The 17232-nt window shown below is 37.7% G+C and overlaps 1 protein-coding gene and 1 long non-coding RNA gene across 4 annotated transcripts; one reads left to right on the plus strand and one right to left on the minus strand.

Annotated features, from left to right (window-relative positions):
* Positions 1-2347: 2347 nt before the first annotated feature.
* Positions 2348-10186, minus strand: RER1 (retention in endoplasmic reticulum sorting receptor 1). 3 transcript variants are annotated; one of them, XM_086764408.1, is made up of 8 exons: positions 10091-10179; positions 7388-7467; positions 6982-7067; positions 6336-6440; positions 5149-5248; positions 4567-4645; positions 4325-4460; positions 2348-3447 (listed from the first exon to the last, which is right to left on the minus strand). In XM_086764408.1, exons 3-8 carry the CDS (start codon positions 7060-7062, stop codon positions 3358-3360), a joined length of 591 nt encoding a protein of 196 aa, XP_086620534.1. In that variant the 5' UTR covers positions 7063-7067; positions 7388-7467; positions 10091-10179; the 3' UTR covers positions 2348-3357. The 3 variants fall into 3 exon arrangements, with proteins under 3 accessions (XP_086620534.1, XP_086620535.1, XP_086620536.1); XM_086764409.1 differs by lacking the exon at positions 10091-10179 and adding an exon at positions 9749-9767; XM_086764410.1 differs by lacking the exon at positions 7388-7467 and having other exon boundaries at positions 10091-10186.
* Positions 10187-10606: 420 nt separating this feature from the next.
* LOC147598155 (uncharacterized) lies at positions 10607-14632 on the plus strand. The gene is made up of 6 exons (XR_015260869.1): positions 10607-10861; positions 11734-11832; positions 12362-12459; positions 12991-13101; positions 13220-13341; positions 14550-14632. It is a non-coding gene; the product is annotated as an uncharacterized LOC147598155 (long non-coding RNA).
* Positions 14633-17232: the final 2600 nt, after the last annotated feature.

The raw sequence follows: 17232 nt of genomic DNA on the forward strand, positions 1-17232 counted from the left end.
CGCTTAAGACAAATGTAATAGTTTTCTTCACTTTGGACAATGGAATATTTAAATCAGATTCTCATTTACTAAATATAAGTGTAGATAACAAGTCTTCCAACCTTTCATAGCATGCTTAAGGTATTAGTAAAATTCTACAATTTGCCAGACTCCCTTTCTCCTGTAACGTAATAATGAGTCTGTGCTGTAGACTTCAGGGGAAAAGGACAAAAGCTGTATACAAATCCTTAGTTTAACTGCCATGGAAATTCTGATGATAAATGCATGTCATGTACCATTTTGTTTTCATAACAAAGTTAACAATAAAGCAGGTTTCCTTGATTTGACAAACTCTGAATTTCCCTTAGATCAACAGAAGCAACAAAAGCAAACCCATAGCAGTGCAGACTGCTTCGCACACTGATCAATTAGCATTCAGCTTCCAAACTCAAAGCTCTTCCATCACTATTAGATATCAAGACTCTTCATCAAATATTCTAGACATTTAGACTATGGCAATGTAACAAGTGTTGTCTCAAAAAAGCCCTAGCATGCTTACTAATAGAAACTAAGCTCAACTATAAAACGTTGGTTTTATAACACAGTTTAAGTTTTGTCTGTGAGGTGTTTTCTACAGTGTAACACAGAGAAGCAGCTGATTTCAGCCGTAAGACCCCCTCTGCTCTTTATGGCAGTAAGGGCTATTTCAGCTAAGCCAATATTTTAGAGTATACAGGAGGAGGGATTCAGCAGCATCACCTCGTCAAGGTTTATTCCCGTAAGTTATTATTAGTTCAGTTATACAAGTATTTGGAGCAGCAGGGAAAAAGACAACTGTCAGTTGTTAAGTCATTCTTGCATGACAGAAAATGTATAAGATGAATTTATTTGTATTCTTTAAATACAGATGGAGAGAAAAAGCAAGATGATCCTCTCTGTGGATCATGAGTTACAGTTTCAATAAATCTTTCACAAATGGCACTGAATATGGACTTGGAGTGGCAAGGGGGAGGTGTGCTACAGTAAGAGCACTTCTTTTAAGATGGTTATTTGTCCTGCAGAGATACTGGTTAGCTAGTTAACAGTTAAATCTCCAACTGTTATCATAAAACCCCAATAAAATTAGTTTAACTTTTCATCATATCTATAAATGGAATAAAAAAATAGCTGCTGGTAACTATGCAAACACTTCATCATTACTGTACAAAAGTGGTTTTCAGAGCTGCAATACCATCCCTTTCTTACACCAGAAAAAACTTTCAGGCATCCCTCACCTATTTAAAACTTAGAAATTTAAAAGGCAACAGTGGAATAAAAATGGTACATACCACAAATCAAAACATGACTACCTAAGGAAATCACTGCCTGATCTCCTTACTGAGAAAACAGTAAGGGAAAAACATTTAGTGGCACCTAAAAACAAACAGGAAACAATCAATGACTGGGAAGTATCTGTCAAGTTGTCAAGCCAAGTTTTTCATGCATTCTGTAAAGGTAGTTTATTTTTAGCACTGGTAAGTGATAATAATAGAGCAAAGTCTAACAAAATGCCATTAAACCTGTCTGGCTGTTGCATGCTGAGAGTCAGCTAGGGAACTATACCGTTGTCCCAACATCATCTACAATCCATATTTGAAAACTTAATCCCAACGAATGTAGAGCATCTATGCCTACCTGAGAATGAGAAGGCATTAATCTCAAGCTGCCACTAAAGTTTGAAATTAAATGGAGGTAAAAATGTCTACTTTGCAATTAATGTCGTTAACACTCTGTTGTTTAGTAGGAGTAATCCCAATTGCTAATTTTAATATTAATAAACATAATAAAAATAATATTTTTTCCCTGATTTCCCCACATTATTCAAAACTCCAGCAAACCTGAAGACAACTTCTCCAAGTCAGTGCTTTCAGATTTTTAGGCAACAAACTGCAAGCATCCATGACTGGTACTTTAAGGCCCTTCCTGGATACTGTGTTTCCATAATCTTAAATTTTGACATTACTAGTTTCCACGCTGCTAATAAAACACAAACACGCAAACAAAAAACAACAGGTCAATGTGCACTAAAACCACCTGTCATTTTCCCAGGATTACTGAAGGCTGAATTCCAGAGCTCCATAACGACTTCATTTCACAAAATCAGATGAAAGGGTTCCTACCTACATTTTCCAATTAGGTGTCTGTTGAAGTTGCCACTATTCTCCATTCAGAATCTTCAAAGGGCTAATCTTTTCCTACCTTCTGCAAGTGAATGCTCCCTGAAGAGTTGAAAAAGGCATTGCATGAAGATAAACTGAGGATAACCATTATTGTAAAGGAGCCATAAATACTGTTCGATCAATGTATGTATATAAAGATAGAGAACAAGTAAAGGGGGACACTGTCTTTTAATAAATTTTGGAATTAAAAAGTCACTTAATAAAACTGCACTTGTATCACATGAAAAAGTTTACATGCAGGTCATTTAACTCTGATTTTTTTTTTTTTTTTTTTTCCCATAGAAAATGAAAAGCTGTGTTAAAACCCACACCGTTTGTCTGCTATGGCCAGTTTGGGTGTATTCTGAAAGGGCTGCATAAAGTCAGCTTAAATTAATCAAGAAACCCTTAAGTATGAAAGAAACTCCAACTAGTAACAATTAAAATATTTTTATAATTCCAGGTCCTCAAAGAAAATTGTGATAGTTTGAACAAAGTCTTGAGTCATCACGAAAAAGCCCAATTTTAGCATCTGCTAGGAGATGGAATGGTGAAACTGGCATTAAAACCCAACATGAATCAGTTACTTGAGAAGCTATGAGTATTTTTTCCCCTACTGCAAACGCCATAATTGAGTAATTTCTTATTCCTATCTATATTTGTTTGGTTATAACTCAGTAATGCCATGCATTTAGGAAACTGGCTTAAGTTCTGCATCTATTTAGGTCTACTGAATTTTTCTATGAAAACAGCACACAGCCATGAAGCAGAAAACAGCATCATGTGTGCCATCTTACATTTTTTTCTCCACATATGTGCACAGCACTTCAGGGTGATATTAAGCAGGAGAACTATGTAAAAATATCCAACTCTAAGCCATTAATCTCTCCAGTGCAATGGATCCTGAAAGAAATACATTATCCCAAATCCACGGGATTATCCAAAGTTTCTCCAACTTCTTACAAAAGACAATAAACTCAATGCAATTTGGTTAGAATGCCAGTTTCTTCAAGAAACCAATACTTTGGATAAAATAGCAAGATCCTCTTAAAATGAAAATTCAACCGCTTTGTCACCACTCTGTTAATCATTTTTTATGAAGAAAAAAGGCATTGTTACAATGGCTCAAAATCGTTCCTTTAGTTAGAAGTAGAATTGGTCAACAAGTTGATTGCATCTTCTAGCTAGCAAAGGTCTTTCCCACATCTTCTTTCCCTTTGTATTTCCTCTTGCCGTGTGTGAAGGGTATATATCTGTACTTTATCATGTGCTGTAAAGAGAAAAGATCAATTTTTGAAGCAAGAAACATTAATATTTACAAAAACATTTTATAATACACATTGTAAATGACAAAGTCCTCTAGAAAGACAGTTCTTCAGTACTGTAAATATAAGTTCTTCAGTATTCAGTTTACATCTAAATAGAAGTATGAGCCCAATCTTATAAATCTCAAATTTGGGTATACCCAGCAACTTCTACAGTATAGTGAACATAATTGATTGGGGGATCACAGGAAACTGGAGAGAGCCCAGAGGTATTCATTCCTTACTACCCTTTAATCTTTAGTCTGTAACTTGGCATAACAGTACGTATCCAAAATTCTGAATGTCCGGGAAAAAAATGGTTCTCTTTTTACAATGCCAACAAACCAATAGTAATGTGTTTAAAATTACTTGAATTAGTTGCTTATGTTGTTCCTCCCCTTCTCTCCATCTATTTTCTCACACCAACTTGTCAGAACTTCCCTTTTCACCCATCAGAGATCCTACAAGACCTCTTCATTAAAAATAGCCATAATTAACCGAAGAAAGGAAGTGGATGAGATTGTAAGGCTCATCCTGCATAAAACCCCAATACTGAACTTTAAGATTGAAACCTTCATAAAGTAAGCGTAAGATTTTGTAATGTGGTGTATGAAGACTTCTTTTACCAGGTATTTTTATTTCCCACTGTCAGTAATTTGCTCAAAGTCACAAATACGTAACACTTGCACTAATGTTTGACGTGTTAGTTGTTCAAGTTCCTTTAGTAAAAGAGGTGTGTGCAACACATTTAATACCTCTGGAGTGCTCAACTGGATGGACAGTTTGGAACAATACTGTAAATTCTGACATCACAAATGCTACTATCTATTCTTGGCAAGTTACCTTGATTTGCCTCTTCATAGTGATACAAAATAGCATAATGAAGTACATCACAAGGATGGGCCAAAAAACAGGAACGTTGAAAGCCTCGAAGAATGTACATGCCATAGCAACCAGGATTCCTTTAGTGGCAGAGTGCCTTAAAAATAATATTAACAATTAATCCTTCAACCCCAGCTACCACTAACTTGATGCAGATATTTATATTTTTCAAAAACAGAGCATGGGCAGATGGATCCACTCACCAGAATTTAAACTCTGGGAGCCTTCTAATGAAAGGCCGAAATTCTTCATTTTGCCTTGTAGGTAGGGAAGGACCGTCATCTGAAAAAAAAAAAAAACACAGAAAAGAAAAAACCAAACCACAAACTCCCTCACACTAATTTTCCACACTATTCAGACTCCACTTTTTTTACTTTTTATCTTTTAAGAAGACAAAACAAAACTTTCACTGTTACACATAGATTCCAGTCACAGCGGCTGTTTTAATGTAACTTAACATTGATTTCCCCAAAGAAAATCAATAACAGAAATGAGTGCCAGGTCACTTGAGTTACTATGGGGAGAACTTAAGTCACATAAACCTTCTTTCAAAACATAGAAAATTAATACAATATGGAATACGTTCAAGGCCTGGGGAATAAAAAAAAAAAAAAAAAAAAAAGACAAGTTTTCCAGTAACTCCTGATGTCAAGTTGTACAGATTCTTTGCAAGTCTGAAAATACGTCATGCTAAAAACATACATCTCTACACTACTGTATCAGACACAAAGAGCTGGAAGTTTGACTAAGTTCAAAATGATCGCAAAATGAACTATTCATCATACCTGAATCTTCCATTAAAGAGGGGTCTACCTTTGGCGACAAGAAAGCTATGAAGAGATTTAGATGGTAGATTCCCAAGGCATATGTCACAATGTACCAACCCTGAAGCAGGCAGGGAAAAAAGAGCTAAGATTAAAGTCTTCCTGAAAACCATTTTCAGATACTGATTTTTCAACAAGACTAAACAACTTGGGTTTTTGCTTCCTTAAAAAGTGCTTTTCTACATCCTCACATTAACACAAAAAGTTTTCTGGACTTGTTAAAAAAATATTAAAAATTCTCACTGAATAAAATAAGCATGCTGACTCTATGAAAAGATTAAATCACCTTTATGAATCTATTTCTTTTATTTGTGTACTGACAGATAACATATGTAACAGTTTCCATTTAAAGCTACCTAAACACTGGCTAAGCTACATGTTTTCTAAGGTACACTACTGTAAACCTAATATATCAATCAAAACAAGCCTTAGAACATGAGAGTAGTGCAAAGCCCTCATGTATTGATGGATTTAATATGAAAGCTTTCCTCAGGAATTTGGGCTCTATATTCATAGAAAAAAAAACAAATGCAGCATAAAAGTAGTAAACAGCATAAAACCATCACTTTTAAAATCATCTTTGCAGGCTTCAGTCTCTTAAATGTTCCTATTCCATCTGCACAGCTTTCACGTTCAACCTGTAATCTTCAGGTTTTGGGAATAACAATTCTCAAGTTTTTAACTGAATTGCAGTTTGGCATGAAATAGAGGCATCTGATTAGCGGAGAAATGGTCTGCTGCTGGCCTGCGGTGAGCAAAATGCTGAAAAAGCAATTCTTTATGGTTTGCATGAAAGAAGCTAACCACTGGCTCCTGAACATGTCATTACATAGCTTTAACATAAAAGTAAAAACTTCGTTGCAACAGAGTTTTCAGAGGTTTATTATGTAATTTCATCAGAACTAAAGGAGTATTTTCACTTTCTGTTGCCATCAGGTGAATATCCTCAAGCATTCGCACATCCTCTGCTCTGAAGCGGTAAGCAACAAGATGTGTTCTTGCTTCAGACTAATTTACCTTCTACTGTGTGCTAAATTATACCACACGTAATTCTGAAGTAAGATCATACCTCAAAAACAGTCTCAACACAAAAAATTGAACAGTAACGATATCTAAAACTACTTTAGCAGTAAATCCAGTTTTCTTACCTGCAGTAAATAAACTCTAATCATGTAGATAAAACTCAGCCCCAAAGTTACAATCCATCGCACTGCAGTATATGGAGTAGATTTGTCTAACCAGGATTGGTAGATCTAGGAAGAAACATTAAGTGTACATCTGTAAAACACATGATGCACAATGAATAAAGTTTATTTTAGGCTAGCATTAGAAATAGTAAGCGTTTGTGAAGAGCATTTTGGGAAGGAGGGTTATGTGAAACATTTGTATTCTTTATTACAAATAAACTGAATTAAACATAAACATACTTACAAGCATTTGCAAAGTTCAGTATTTTTACAAAGTCAAAAACCAAATCCTTATGCTTGGAGCATAGAGAATTCTTAATATTTTATGCAAGTTCACTTTTCTTAAGATGAATCTGACATGAAATCTGAAGTCGCTCCTCATTTTTGACAATAACACATTTTCACTGTGCAACGTCACATGTATACACATTAAATATTCCATGAAGCTACATATTACAATACTTGTTATCTATTTTTAAAAGGCTTCAAAATAAATCTTTTGTACAGATTTTAGTATTTCAACAAGTCATCTAAAAAGTAATGAGTTTAAACAGCTGCATTGAGACCTGCTTCCAACAGAGTCAGAAAAACACTACAGAAAACCAACCTGTCCGAGTCTTGAGAAAAATCTATAGACCACAGAAGGCTTTCCATGCACAGACTCACCAATACTGTCCCCTTCTGACATGGTTGCTGTGGAAACAAAACAGGATACACAGGTAACGTTTAAAACAAAAATCTAAGCTCAGTGAAGCTTTACAGTACATGATCTGAACCAGCATTTACATAGGATACTGTTTTAGATTGCCCTGTTTGAAACAAATTATTTTTAATGAAGTATTCTTAAATAGAGGACATTTATTAAAAAAAAATTAATTTCCAAAATAAATTGTCAAGAAAGCAAAGAACAGGGTATTTTACAAAGGCAGACGGGATCCAACTAATTTTAGGGAGAGGGGGAAAAGAAAAGTCCATACAGAAATGCATGAATGAGCCTTGTTAGACATCTTCACCTTGATAAGGCAGGAGCTGAGTTAAAACATCTAAGCATTGAGATATGAACTGCAGCACCACCCTCCTGTCACCTCAGTTTCTAAAGGCAAAAAACAAAACCAAAATAAATACTTTTTTTTTAAAAGCTGCTTAGGATTTTTAAATACTGAGTAACTAGATAGTGCAGAAGTTAACCACAGGTATACAGAGTCCTGGAGCTAAAGACAAAAAGCTCTACCACAAGTACCTAAACCAAAACACTGCCCACTGCTAGAATTATTCAATGAGTTTATCTGTCTCTTGAACATGAAGAGCTTACCAGTCACAGAAACTTTTATGCATGAGCAAAACTGTATAGTAAAGGGGCCAGGATTCTGAACTCTGGCTAAAAAAAAATTAACCACGGGAATTACTTTTCAGTACATGGTTCTGCTACCAATTTAAGATCTTTATTTTTCTTTTCAGTTAAGCTCATCTAAGTTTTACAGTTCACTTCAAGACATAAAACAAACAAAATAAAACTGATTCTAAACAGAAACCTTTTTGCCACATCACCAAAAGCAATCCCTGACATTACTTCCTGGAGCCCTCATCTGTGGGTGGGACTACATAACTCTGGGATAGTGGGAGTACTTGCAGCCCTATGTTAACATCTCAAGACCCTCAAATGATAATATTGAGATATGAAACATTACTAAATCAGAAAAATGTAAGTTATCTTAGATGCTGCGATACCATGACTGCTGCAAAAAATAATTTGAGACCAAGGACAATTTGGGGAGGCACAGAACCTTAAAGTTATGCATTTTTTCTGTAAATATCTGAAAACTAAATCCTATGGAATAATTACTTAAAAAAAAAAAAAGAGCCCTGTTACACTTAAAAATAGACCTGCAGACCACTTTAATTCAAGCTATAGCTAAAACGAAAAAAATATCAAATAGAAACTCATGCAATACAGATATAGTCTTTTTCATTACAGGCAAAGAGAAATTATTATTATTCTCCCCATTCACCGCACTGCAGAAGAAATAAGTTGCTCAGCATTATTAGCTGAGTATAATTTTATGCTTTATTTTCTTTTTCTTTAGAAAGTCCTGAGGTATAAAACCGCAGGAAAAAGATATTCAATCTATTGATCAGACAGCAATTCTCTAAAGATCATGAACATAACGCCTCTCGTATTCTCAAAATTAATTTTACAGACACATCCACACCAAGCACAAGCTATAAGCAGACCGAACATTACAGGTTCGTCCACGTTAACCTAAGCAGATCAAGTGAAGAATCGTGTGCATAAGGCTACCGACGGCTCTACGACAGAGCCAGTATTTTGCTTGGCGTAAAAAGTTACATTATATGTGACTACATATGATTATTTATCATACATACAGCTGTTCCACAGGAGACTAAGAAACACAACCAGCTAACACTGTTGTACTGAAAAGAAACCTCTCACTTGCTCAGTTTAAGTAGCACAGGCTCAAGTACATCACATGACACAGCTTAGAATTTGAGTTAATATTTTTTAACACATTAAAACTTTACTGAAAAACATCTGTAACTAGACGATGATCAGGAAAAGCAGTCTTTGGCATTGCTTTGAAGACAGTTTACAGCTGAGAAGACAAGTCAGAGTTCATTGGTTTAAGGGAATAACTAAATCTAAACAGTAGCAATCCCTCTTTCATAACATAACATAAGACTTTACTGTTCAGCATAATGGGTTATGATAACCCTTCAGCCATTTCAGTAAAGCCAATAATCAGAAAGATACACAAAGATTACTATAACAAACAATTGAATAGTTGCTACTAGCAGAATACAGACCGCTACTAAAACTACATCATATTAAAGTGTTTTTCTCTTCTGAAAAATACTAAGTAGGTGAATGAATAACCTTCAACAATTATGCTTTTTACTACAATTGTTATGATAATGTAATTACCAATACCACTGCATCGCTGAGGTCTGAAAAATGGGACCGGGGCAGTAAAGACATTTAACTTTTCCCTCACATCATCACAGAGTTTTCAGACAACTCCCTGACCACAGTATAGATTTTTCTTAAATTTACAGTACAAATCACAGAATCATAGAACGGTTAGAGTCGGAAGGGACCAACACATAATAATTATGAGGCACATAATTAGCAAAAGCACATTTCTGCTCATACAAGTTTCCTTATCTTACAGAGAAAATGTCTTTGAAGAGCAACACACCACAGCGATTGCTTAATAGCAGGGTGAACGGACAACCATGGGGAAAATAACCCATTGGTTGTGCAAACTGTTGGTTTTTTTTTTTTTTTTTTTAAATTCTAAAAAACACATCGTTTAATTTTATCCAGTCCACGGCCGCCTGGCCTGCCAGGCCCTCACCACCGCCGAAGGGCAGCAGCTGCACGGCACCTGCGCTCCCTGCCTCACCCGGGAACGGGGACTCCCCGGGCAAAGCAAAGCGCTGCCCTCCGGCACCAGCCCCGCCGCCAGAGGCAGCGGCCGGCAGCGCGGCCCGCAGGAGGGCCTAGGCCGCGGATGAGGTCGCCGAGGCCGAAAAAGCCCCCGCGCTGCCAGAAGTGGCCCCGACTCCAGGCGCCCTCCCGCCCGCCCGGGGCCCGCCACCGCCTCCGCAGCCGCCAGCGCGGAGGCGCAAGGTCCCGCCCCTGCCGCCCCGGGCTCTGGCCGGGCCCCAGGCGCCGCCGCGGGGCTCCCGCTACTCACAGACACCCAAGCCGGGTTCTTCCTTCCGTTCCCCCTCCCCCCACTTCCACAAAACCCAATATGGCGTCGCTAGCGGGGAGAAAAATCACTTCCGCATCCGGGGCAAGAGGGGCGGGACGAACACTCGGTACTGCCCCGCCATTGGCCCCGCGGAGGGGAAGCGGGCGTTGCCGCGGCGCCGAGCAGTGAAGGGGAAGTGGGCGGCGCCATGGGTGGCGGGGTGCGGTTGCTGTTGCGGTCCCGGCTGCGGGCAGCCGCTGCGCCACCGGTAGGCGAAGCGTGCCCGCCCTCCAGCTCGCGCTGTGGGCGGGGCGCAGGCACTGCGCGCGGCGGCGCCTGGCGCGCTCGCCCGGCTGCCCCCGGGGGGGCGCCCCGCCCGGCCCCGCCCGGCCCCGCCCCTCGCGCGCGCGCGCGCGGCCAATGGGCGCGAGGAGGGCGCTGCCGCCAGCCAGCGCCTGCGCGGAGCAGACGGCGGGAAGGCGGCGAGGCGGCGCGAGGTGAGGGCCGCGCCGATGGCTCCGGTTGTGGCGAGCCTGGGGCCGCGCCTCCGCCATCTTCCCTTCCCGCGGGGCAGGCCCTCGACCCGCCTCAGCCTGGCCCCTCGCCTGGAGGGGCGAGGGCGAGTCTCCTGCGGCCGCGAAGTCCGGTCTCTCGTTAAGATGAAGAGACGCTAAGCCCTCGCTCCTGCGTTTAGGCTGATGTAAATACAGACGCTTTTCCTCCCGTGGGTTGGCTCTGTTTGCTGTGCTAGCGTCTGTGTTCCATGCCAAGGTAGCGTAGTTGCTAACGCTGTAGCTTCTGGCTGTTTCTGTGTATTCAGTAACGCTTGTAATGCCCTTTAGGTATTTAAGAGCCTGGGTTCCCATTATAATGTAAAATTAATATACCTAGTAAGCAAAGCAATATATTTATCTTCATGTAAATGTTGTTTGTACTGAAATTTAAAAATAGTTATCCCAGAGTGAAGTTAGCCCTATTACTTTTGTATTGTTAGTTATTCAGTATTCAATATAATCTTTCTGTATTGTTCAAAAAATTTCAGTTGTCTTCTCTTTTAACACGGTGGGCAGGGGGCTGCGTGGAGGCCTCAGGTGAGGCTTGTCAGAGGAACCGGGGCCCTGACCTGACGAGTGTCAGTGAACTGAGCTTGCAGCAGTCCTTTTAGTTTCCTCCTTCTTTTTGAAAAACGGTGTCATTTGTATCTTTGCACCTTTTGCATGCTGTAAGACAAAACAAGAAGGAAGATTCCCCTCTTTGTGCGCAATACAGTAAATGTTCATTACCTGTAAAATTAGCATAGCTGTAGAGCTTAAGACTGCTGGGAAAGTCACATCGTTGACTTGAAGAGTTTGAAAAAATGATTTCATTCTGTTCTATTAGATCCAATAGGGAAAAAATTAATTTAATGGATTTAGGATTTCTGCCTTGTGTGTATTTTGTAAATCCCTTCAACTAGAGTCGATGTTTAAATGCTAAGATAGTAAGCTTTAAGAAAGTCTAAAGCATGTTAGGTTGCTAACAATACAAAGATACAAATGGAGTCATATAAAGGAGAAAAATATGAGAAAGTTTCAACTTTTGAGTTGAAAACAGGTGGACATTTATCTGTCAAAAGGAGCTGGAGGTATTGTTTTATTTTCTAGGTCAGAACAAGCTGTTCTTTAAAGATGGAAGTGACTACAAGGGCAAGTTTGTCAATGGAGAAATTACAGGGAATGTATTTCAATTCTGGGCATCAACAGGTGAGCCTGTAACTATTACATACCCTTAAAAAAGTGCCAATCCTATTAAATTCTGATATATAAGTACATATCATAAGCAGCCAAACTGATTTAGTTCAAGTTGTCAGTGTTTCATGGCGTTTATTGAAGAGTTGTGGTTTTCAGCTTTTCCTGTTGACCTCTCGATCTAGGCTGAGCTAACTTTCCATCACTTCAGAAAGTTAATCAAATATGTTAACGGTAGAAACCAGAAACACACTTATCATTGACTTTTGATAACAGTCTCAGTCCTTCAGAGATGTGCTCATATGCAGGCTTGTGCTTCTAATGAAGTGCTCCGCAAGATCAAGGCAAAGATGTTAAAGGATTTCTAGAACTTGAATAAACTATCCATTAAGGAGGGACATATGCATGATTTACTAAGGGAACATTTCAATGAATTAATCTCTCTCCTAGCATCCTGAGCAGAAAGAAATTCTTTGATTAAAGGTCTGTCCCAGTAAGTAGCCTCAGAGAAGAATTTCTCCCATTTCTGTTTATTCCTATACAGGTAAGTCAGTGACTTCTCCACTTGCCTAACCCCTTTAGTCAACAATCTGTAAGGCTGACAGAAAATAAAGGATAACGACATGGAATACAGTGGATTATGTAAGTAAATTGGATAAATATTGAACAGAAAAATAGTTGTCTGTCATTGTAGGATCCCATGTGCATCAGGAAATTCACAGTACAGTACTTCTAGTGCTAAGCAGCTGGATTTTCAGGCTTTGACACAGAATACTTGAATGAGTACATGTAATCAAAAAGCTGTTAGGGTGGCTATGAACTTCAAGTACTTCTTTTATACATTCCTTAACCATAAAAGAACATACTATAAATCTTTTCTTTTTAACATCACTGTCAGTTTTAAAGACTAGAAGGATTATGATTCTTTAGCTTTAAAATAAAGACTGAACGAGCATGTTTGTCGTTGTCATTAGGCAGCATTAATAGTAGAAAAGTAGTTGTTAATTATAAACTTCTCGGCTTTTAGAATGTCTTCTCTTCATGCTCTGTAAGTAAAATATCACTTATTGGTGAACACTAAATATATTTAAAAAATGGAGCCATGTTTGACAGTTCTGTTGTTTTTTTTTTTTTTTTTGTCTGTGTTTATCTCTCTCATATATTTGGTTCAAGGGAACGCTTACTGTGATCAGTTTATGTTTGGAAAGCTCCATGGACACAAAGCCTTGCAATATAAAGATGGTGGAAAATGTGAAGGAGAGTTCTTCTGTGAAATGAGAGAAGGTAAGTCAAGAATCTTTGACTCTTTGAGTAAGCTTTGTTTAAAATTTACTCTGTCAAGACTGAACAGACCTGTTTATGGTGCCTAAATGCAATTATTTAATGATTTTGTTTTTCACAGGTGGCTTTGTTCTACTGAAGGCCAGGAAAGTAAGTTCTTGTTCTTGCTTCAGGCCGACTTAATCTGTGAGAATTAGGTTTTGTTTCAGAAATAAGAGCTATAAAATGCTGAGTAATGTTTGAGTAAGTATTTAGGAGTTGTAATATTTAATAAAATGTGGAGATGGAAAAAAGCTGTTACTGGATATAATGACCAAGGGAAAAGGCTGTACTCGTAAGATATTAAGATTCATAAAACAGCTGTGACTGTCACAATTAACAAACAGTTGAGTAACATAGCATGAAAAATGGAAATGTTGCCTTAAATGAATTGCCTCTATGCAGCTGATTGATTTTCAAACACAATGAATTGTTAATCAGGAGAAGTTTTATGGCTGGCTCTGTTGCTTAGTTGCTTTTTCATATTTAGGAATAAAATGTTTTAAAATACACTTAAATGAAAAAGATTACAGGTGAATTCTAGGACACTCATACTTCAGAGTACAGCTTGGTTGGCTGAATTTGTAACAATTAGATCATAAGAGAATTAGATACTTTAACAGCCTATCTGCTGATTAATTGGCTGCAGCCTTTGAGACAATTGGAGTAAATTTGAGGGCTCCTGAAAGCTGAAGTAATACTGTTCCGGTTTTTATTCAGTTTCAGTCTAGCAGGACTAAAACTGTTGGGTTCTTGCATGTGTTTAAGGCAGAGTTTAGGTACAGTCACTCAGGTTTGTAAATAATTTCTTAATTGACTCAAATGTTACCAAAGTAGTATCCCTGTATTTGCACTGAAGTCAAGTTACTCCGTGGTGCTAGTGCTTGCAGTACCACTGAACAGTAACGTCTTTGGAGCAGCAGTTTCGTTGTGTATGCAGTCAGTTGCATGTACTGATTTTACTGTAGACATTAATCCCGTATAAAAACTATGTGTTGAGGGTTTTTTCCTCACATTTGGAGTTTACTGTGCATAGTACCAATTGCTATGATTTTATTGAAAGTAGAGAACATTCTGCTAATTTAAGTCAACTATAATTTGGAAAAAAATCAGAAGACTGGGAAGTTGCTGAGTACTTACCAGAAATGATCAGGCTCAAAATGAATGAATAAACAAGCTTCTAATTTCCAAATTTTTGAGGGGCGTATAATTATCTTTCTCTCTAATTAAAAGTTGCTGAACTGTGCTATTTCACTGGTCACTTGAAGTTCAGGGAAAGGACTCTAAGAGCGTGGACTAGATTTGACTGCCACTGCTTATTGTTACAGGCTCGCTTTCTGATAGTCTGGTGTGTGAGGTCACCCAATTTGTTTTCATTTAATAATTTTTTAATTTGTTTTTCACTGTTTTAGGAACGAGGGTAATTATGAAGGAGCCTGGATTCTAGACAAGTGTCAAGGTCATGGAATATTGCCTTGTGTTGTTGGAGCAGTGTTATGAGGTATATAAAGATGACTTATGAGAAACTGTACTGATTTATTTGGAAAAGCTCAAAGGATGATAGTAGAGGATGCTTCAGGCAGATAAACAGAAAAGGTCTATGTTTAGAACTAGTACTGTTAGTTAATTTAAAAATTCAGTCCCCATTTTTAATTGAGTAACAAGTGAAAAGATTTCAAATTTGGCTGGTGCTTTTTTTTTTAACATATTCAAATAGTATTTTGTACAGTTGAACTTCAGATTCAATTTCACTTTGACTTTTCTTGGATATGTAGCCTATTTGGGAGCTTTCTTGTGATTATTATTTGGAGTATTCCTTATTTGTAGAACAGGAGTAAAAGTAATGATTTGAGGGGAGGAGGAAATGTATGTATGTATAAGCACAAATGGATACTCATAGTCACACCTGCTTCGAGACAGAAAGGTCAAGGAATACACTTTCAGTGTAAACTAAACAGGATAAGATGTGGTTGTAGCACGTAAATGAATTACTGTATGACAAGTCAAGAATAGGATTCTGTCATTGCAGTCAGTGCCTGAGAGTTGGAAAAACATTAAGTCACAGGCAAAATTGCACTGAATACTGTTTATGTGGTTAAAATAGAGCATAAAATACTCTGATATCTTACAGTTCAGTCTGCTGTTGGTATATACATGAGCAAGTATCTTGTCTTTTCAGTTAAGCGTTTGGTTTTTTGTTTTTTTTTTTTTTTTTACACCTCTCGGGGCACCCAGATTTTTTTAAAAATATGCATTAAACAAAAATGGTGTTGTTATAATAGCTTCTCACTTCTTGAGACTTTGAAGACAGGATATTTTATTTATATATATTGTTGTGTGCATTTGTGCACACTCAGTTTTGTACCACTGGGTGTCTCTCTAGCATCTGTTTTGAGACTGAATTAGTAAATTACTCAAGCTTACACTTGTTCAGTAACTGGTCTGTTTCTGTAGGATTATAAGCATTTAGTACTGTATTTAAGTTTACACTGGATATGTGCTCAAAAATGACAAGGCACTTTGGCCAAAAAAAAAAATCCTGACAGTACTGACAACAGTATCTTCAGAGATTCAGATCGATTAAATGTCCAGTAAACAAGCAATAACTATAACTATCTCAACAAAGGAGTCTGGTAATAACTTTGATTTATCTACTGCCTAACCATAACTTATTTATCATTGGGTAAAAATGTTGTCAAGAGATGCAAGACAGAAACCATGACTGAATGCTAGGGAACATAGAACAGAGCACTTGAAAGCTGCTGATTTAAAAAAAAAAAAAAAGCAAACAAACAAAAAAAAACCAACCAAAACAAACCCTAAACCAAAAAAACTCCAAAAACCCAGTGACCTGTGGTGGCCTGTCTGGTCTTTGTGCATTTGTATGTGTGCACAGATTTGAGAATGAAAGAAAACAGTGACATGTAAATTAAGTTTACAGAGGTTAATGAAGTAAAACACTGATTTTCTTCATGCAAGTGTTTCCTTTCTGTGATTTCTCATTTCTAGCTGCTGCATAAGCCCCAGTAAGCAGATGCTGTGTTCCATTCTGTCCCTGTTGCTGCTTCTTTGTGTGTTTTGGCTGTGTTTAGTTTGTCTTCTTTCCCAGAGGAAGGCCTGCTGTTTGATACACCTGTTAACCGCACTAAACAGGTGGCAAGCCTTATGGGCTTTTTCACCTGCAGGCTTTTGTTCCCCTGCCCCCCCTAGAATCTGTTTCAGTTACCTGTTTGGAAGAGTCATCATCTGAGTTCTGGTGCAAATTAATTAAATTACTGAAATACAAATTGGTCAGAATTATACTGCATACCAGTGGATAATATGAAATTTGAGGATGCAGTAAATCTTCACAAATCTTGAATATGATTATGGTTGCAATATAATGATATATGATATAAAATATAAATAAAGCTATTGCTGATATCAAGACCATGAATAGGTCGTCTTGCTAGTAAGTGTTGAGCTCTATTATTTTAATTTATTCTGTAACATGTCTTGATTTAAAATTATATTCATACTTTGTATTTATTTCTTTTTTCAAGGACCAAAAGCACTGAGAAGTTCTTATCTTTTATATATATTAAGCCAGTGTGTTTTCCTTTATTAAAAGTTTTTGAGTGTCAATAACTTTCTGAAATGTTGTGTAGAAGCTCATTGAAGTTTGAGGGGGAAATAAAGCCTTGTGTGTCTTTTGCCATGAACTAATTTACATTTGAGACTATGGTTCTTGGAATAGATGTAGATCCTTCCAATTTCTAAAACCGGTCTGTATAGTATGAGCTATCTGAAAATACTCTGTGAGATTAGTCAGGGTATGCTGGAGTAACTCTGTGTATTTAAATATAGGTATATTTGTCTAAATTAATGTCAGCTGAGGCTGTACACTGTAATGCCAAAGATATTTATAAAGGAAAGCGTGGTTCAGTTTTTACTTAAATCTGTTAAGTAATTTTAACATGATGTTTTAAGATCAGGCCCCTGCAAATAAATTTGATGAATGGTTGAAGCCAAATAATGAAAATGATTGATAAAAGGTCAAATTAGAGCATGTGGAAATCATGTATTGTTAGAGGCAGGTAAGTTTGAATTTGAAAT

This window comes from Chlamydotis macqueenii, chromosome 21 (assembly GCF_036417535.1).
Source record: "Chlamydotis macqueenii isolate bChlMac1 chromosome 21, bChlMac1.mat, whole genome shotgun sequence".
In the NCBI taxonomy this organism is placed as follows: Eukaryota; Metazoa; Chordata; class Aves; order Otidiformes; family Otididae; genus Chlamydotis; species Chlamydotis macqueenii.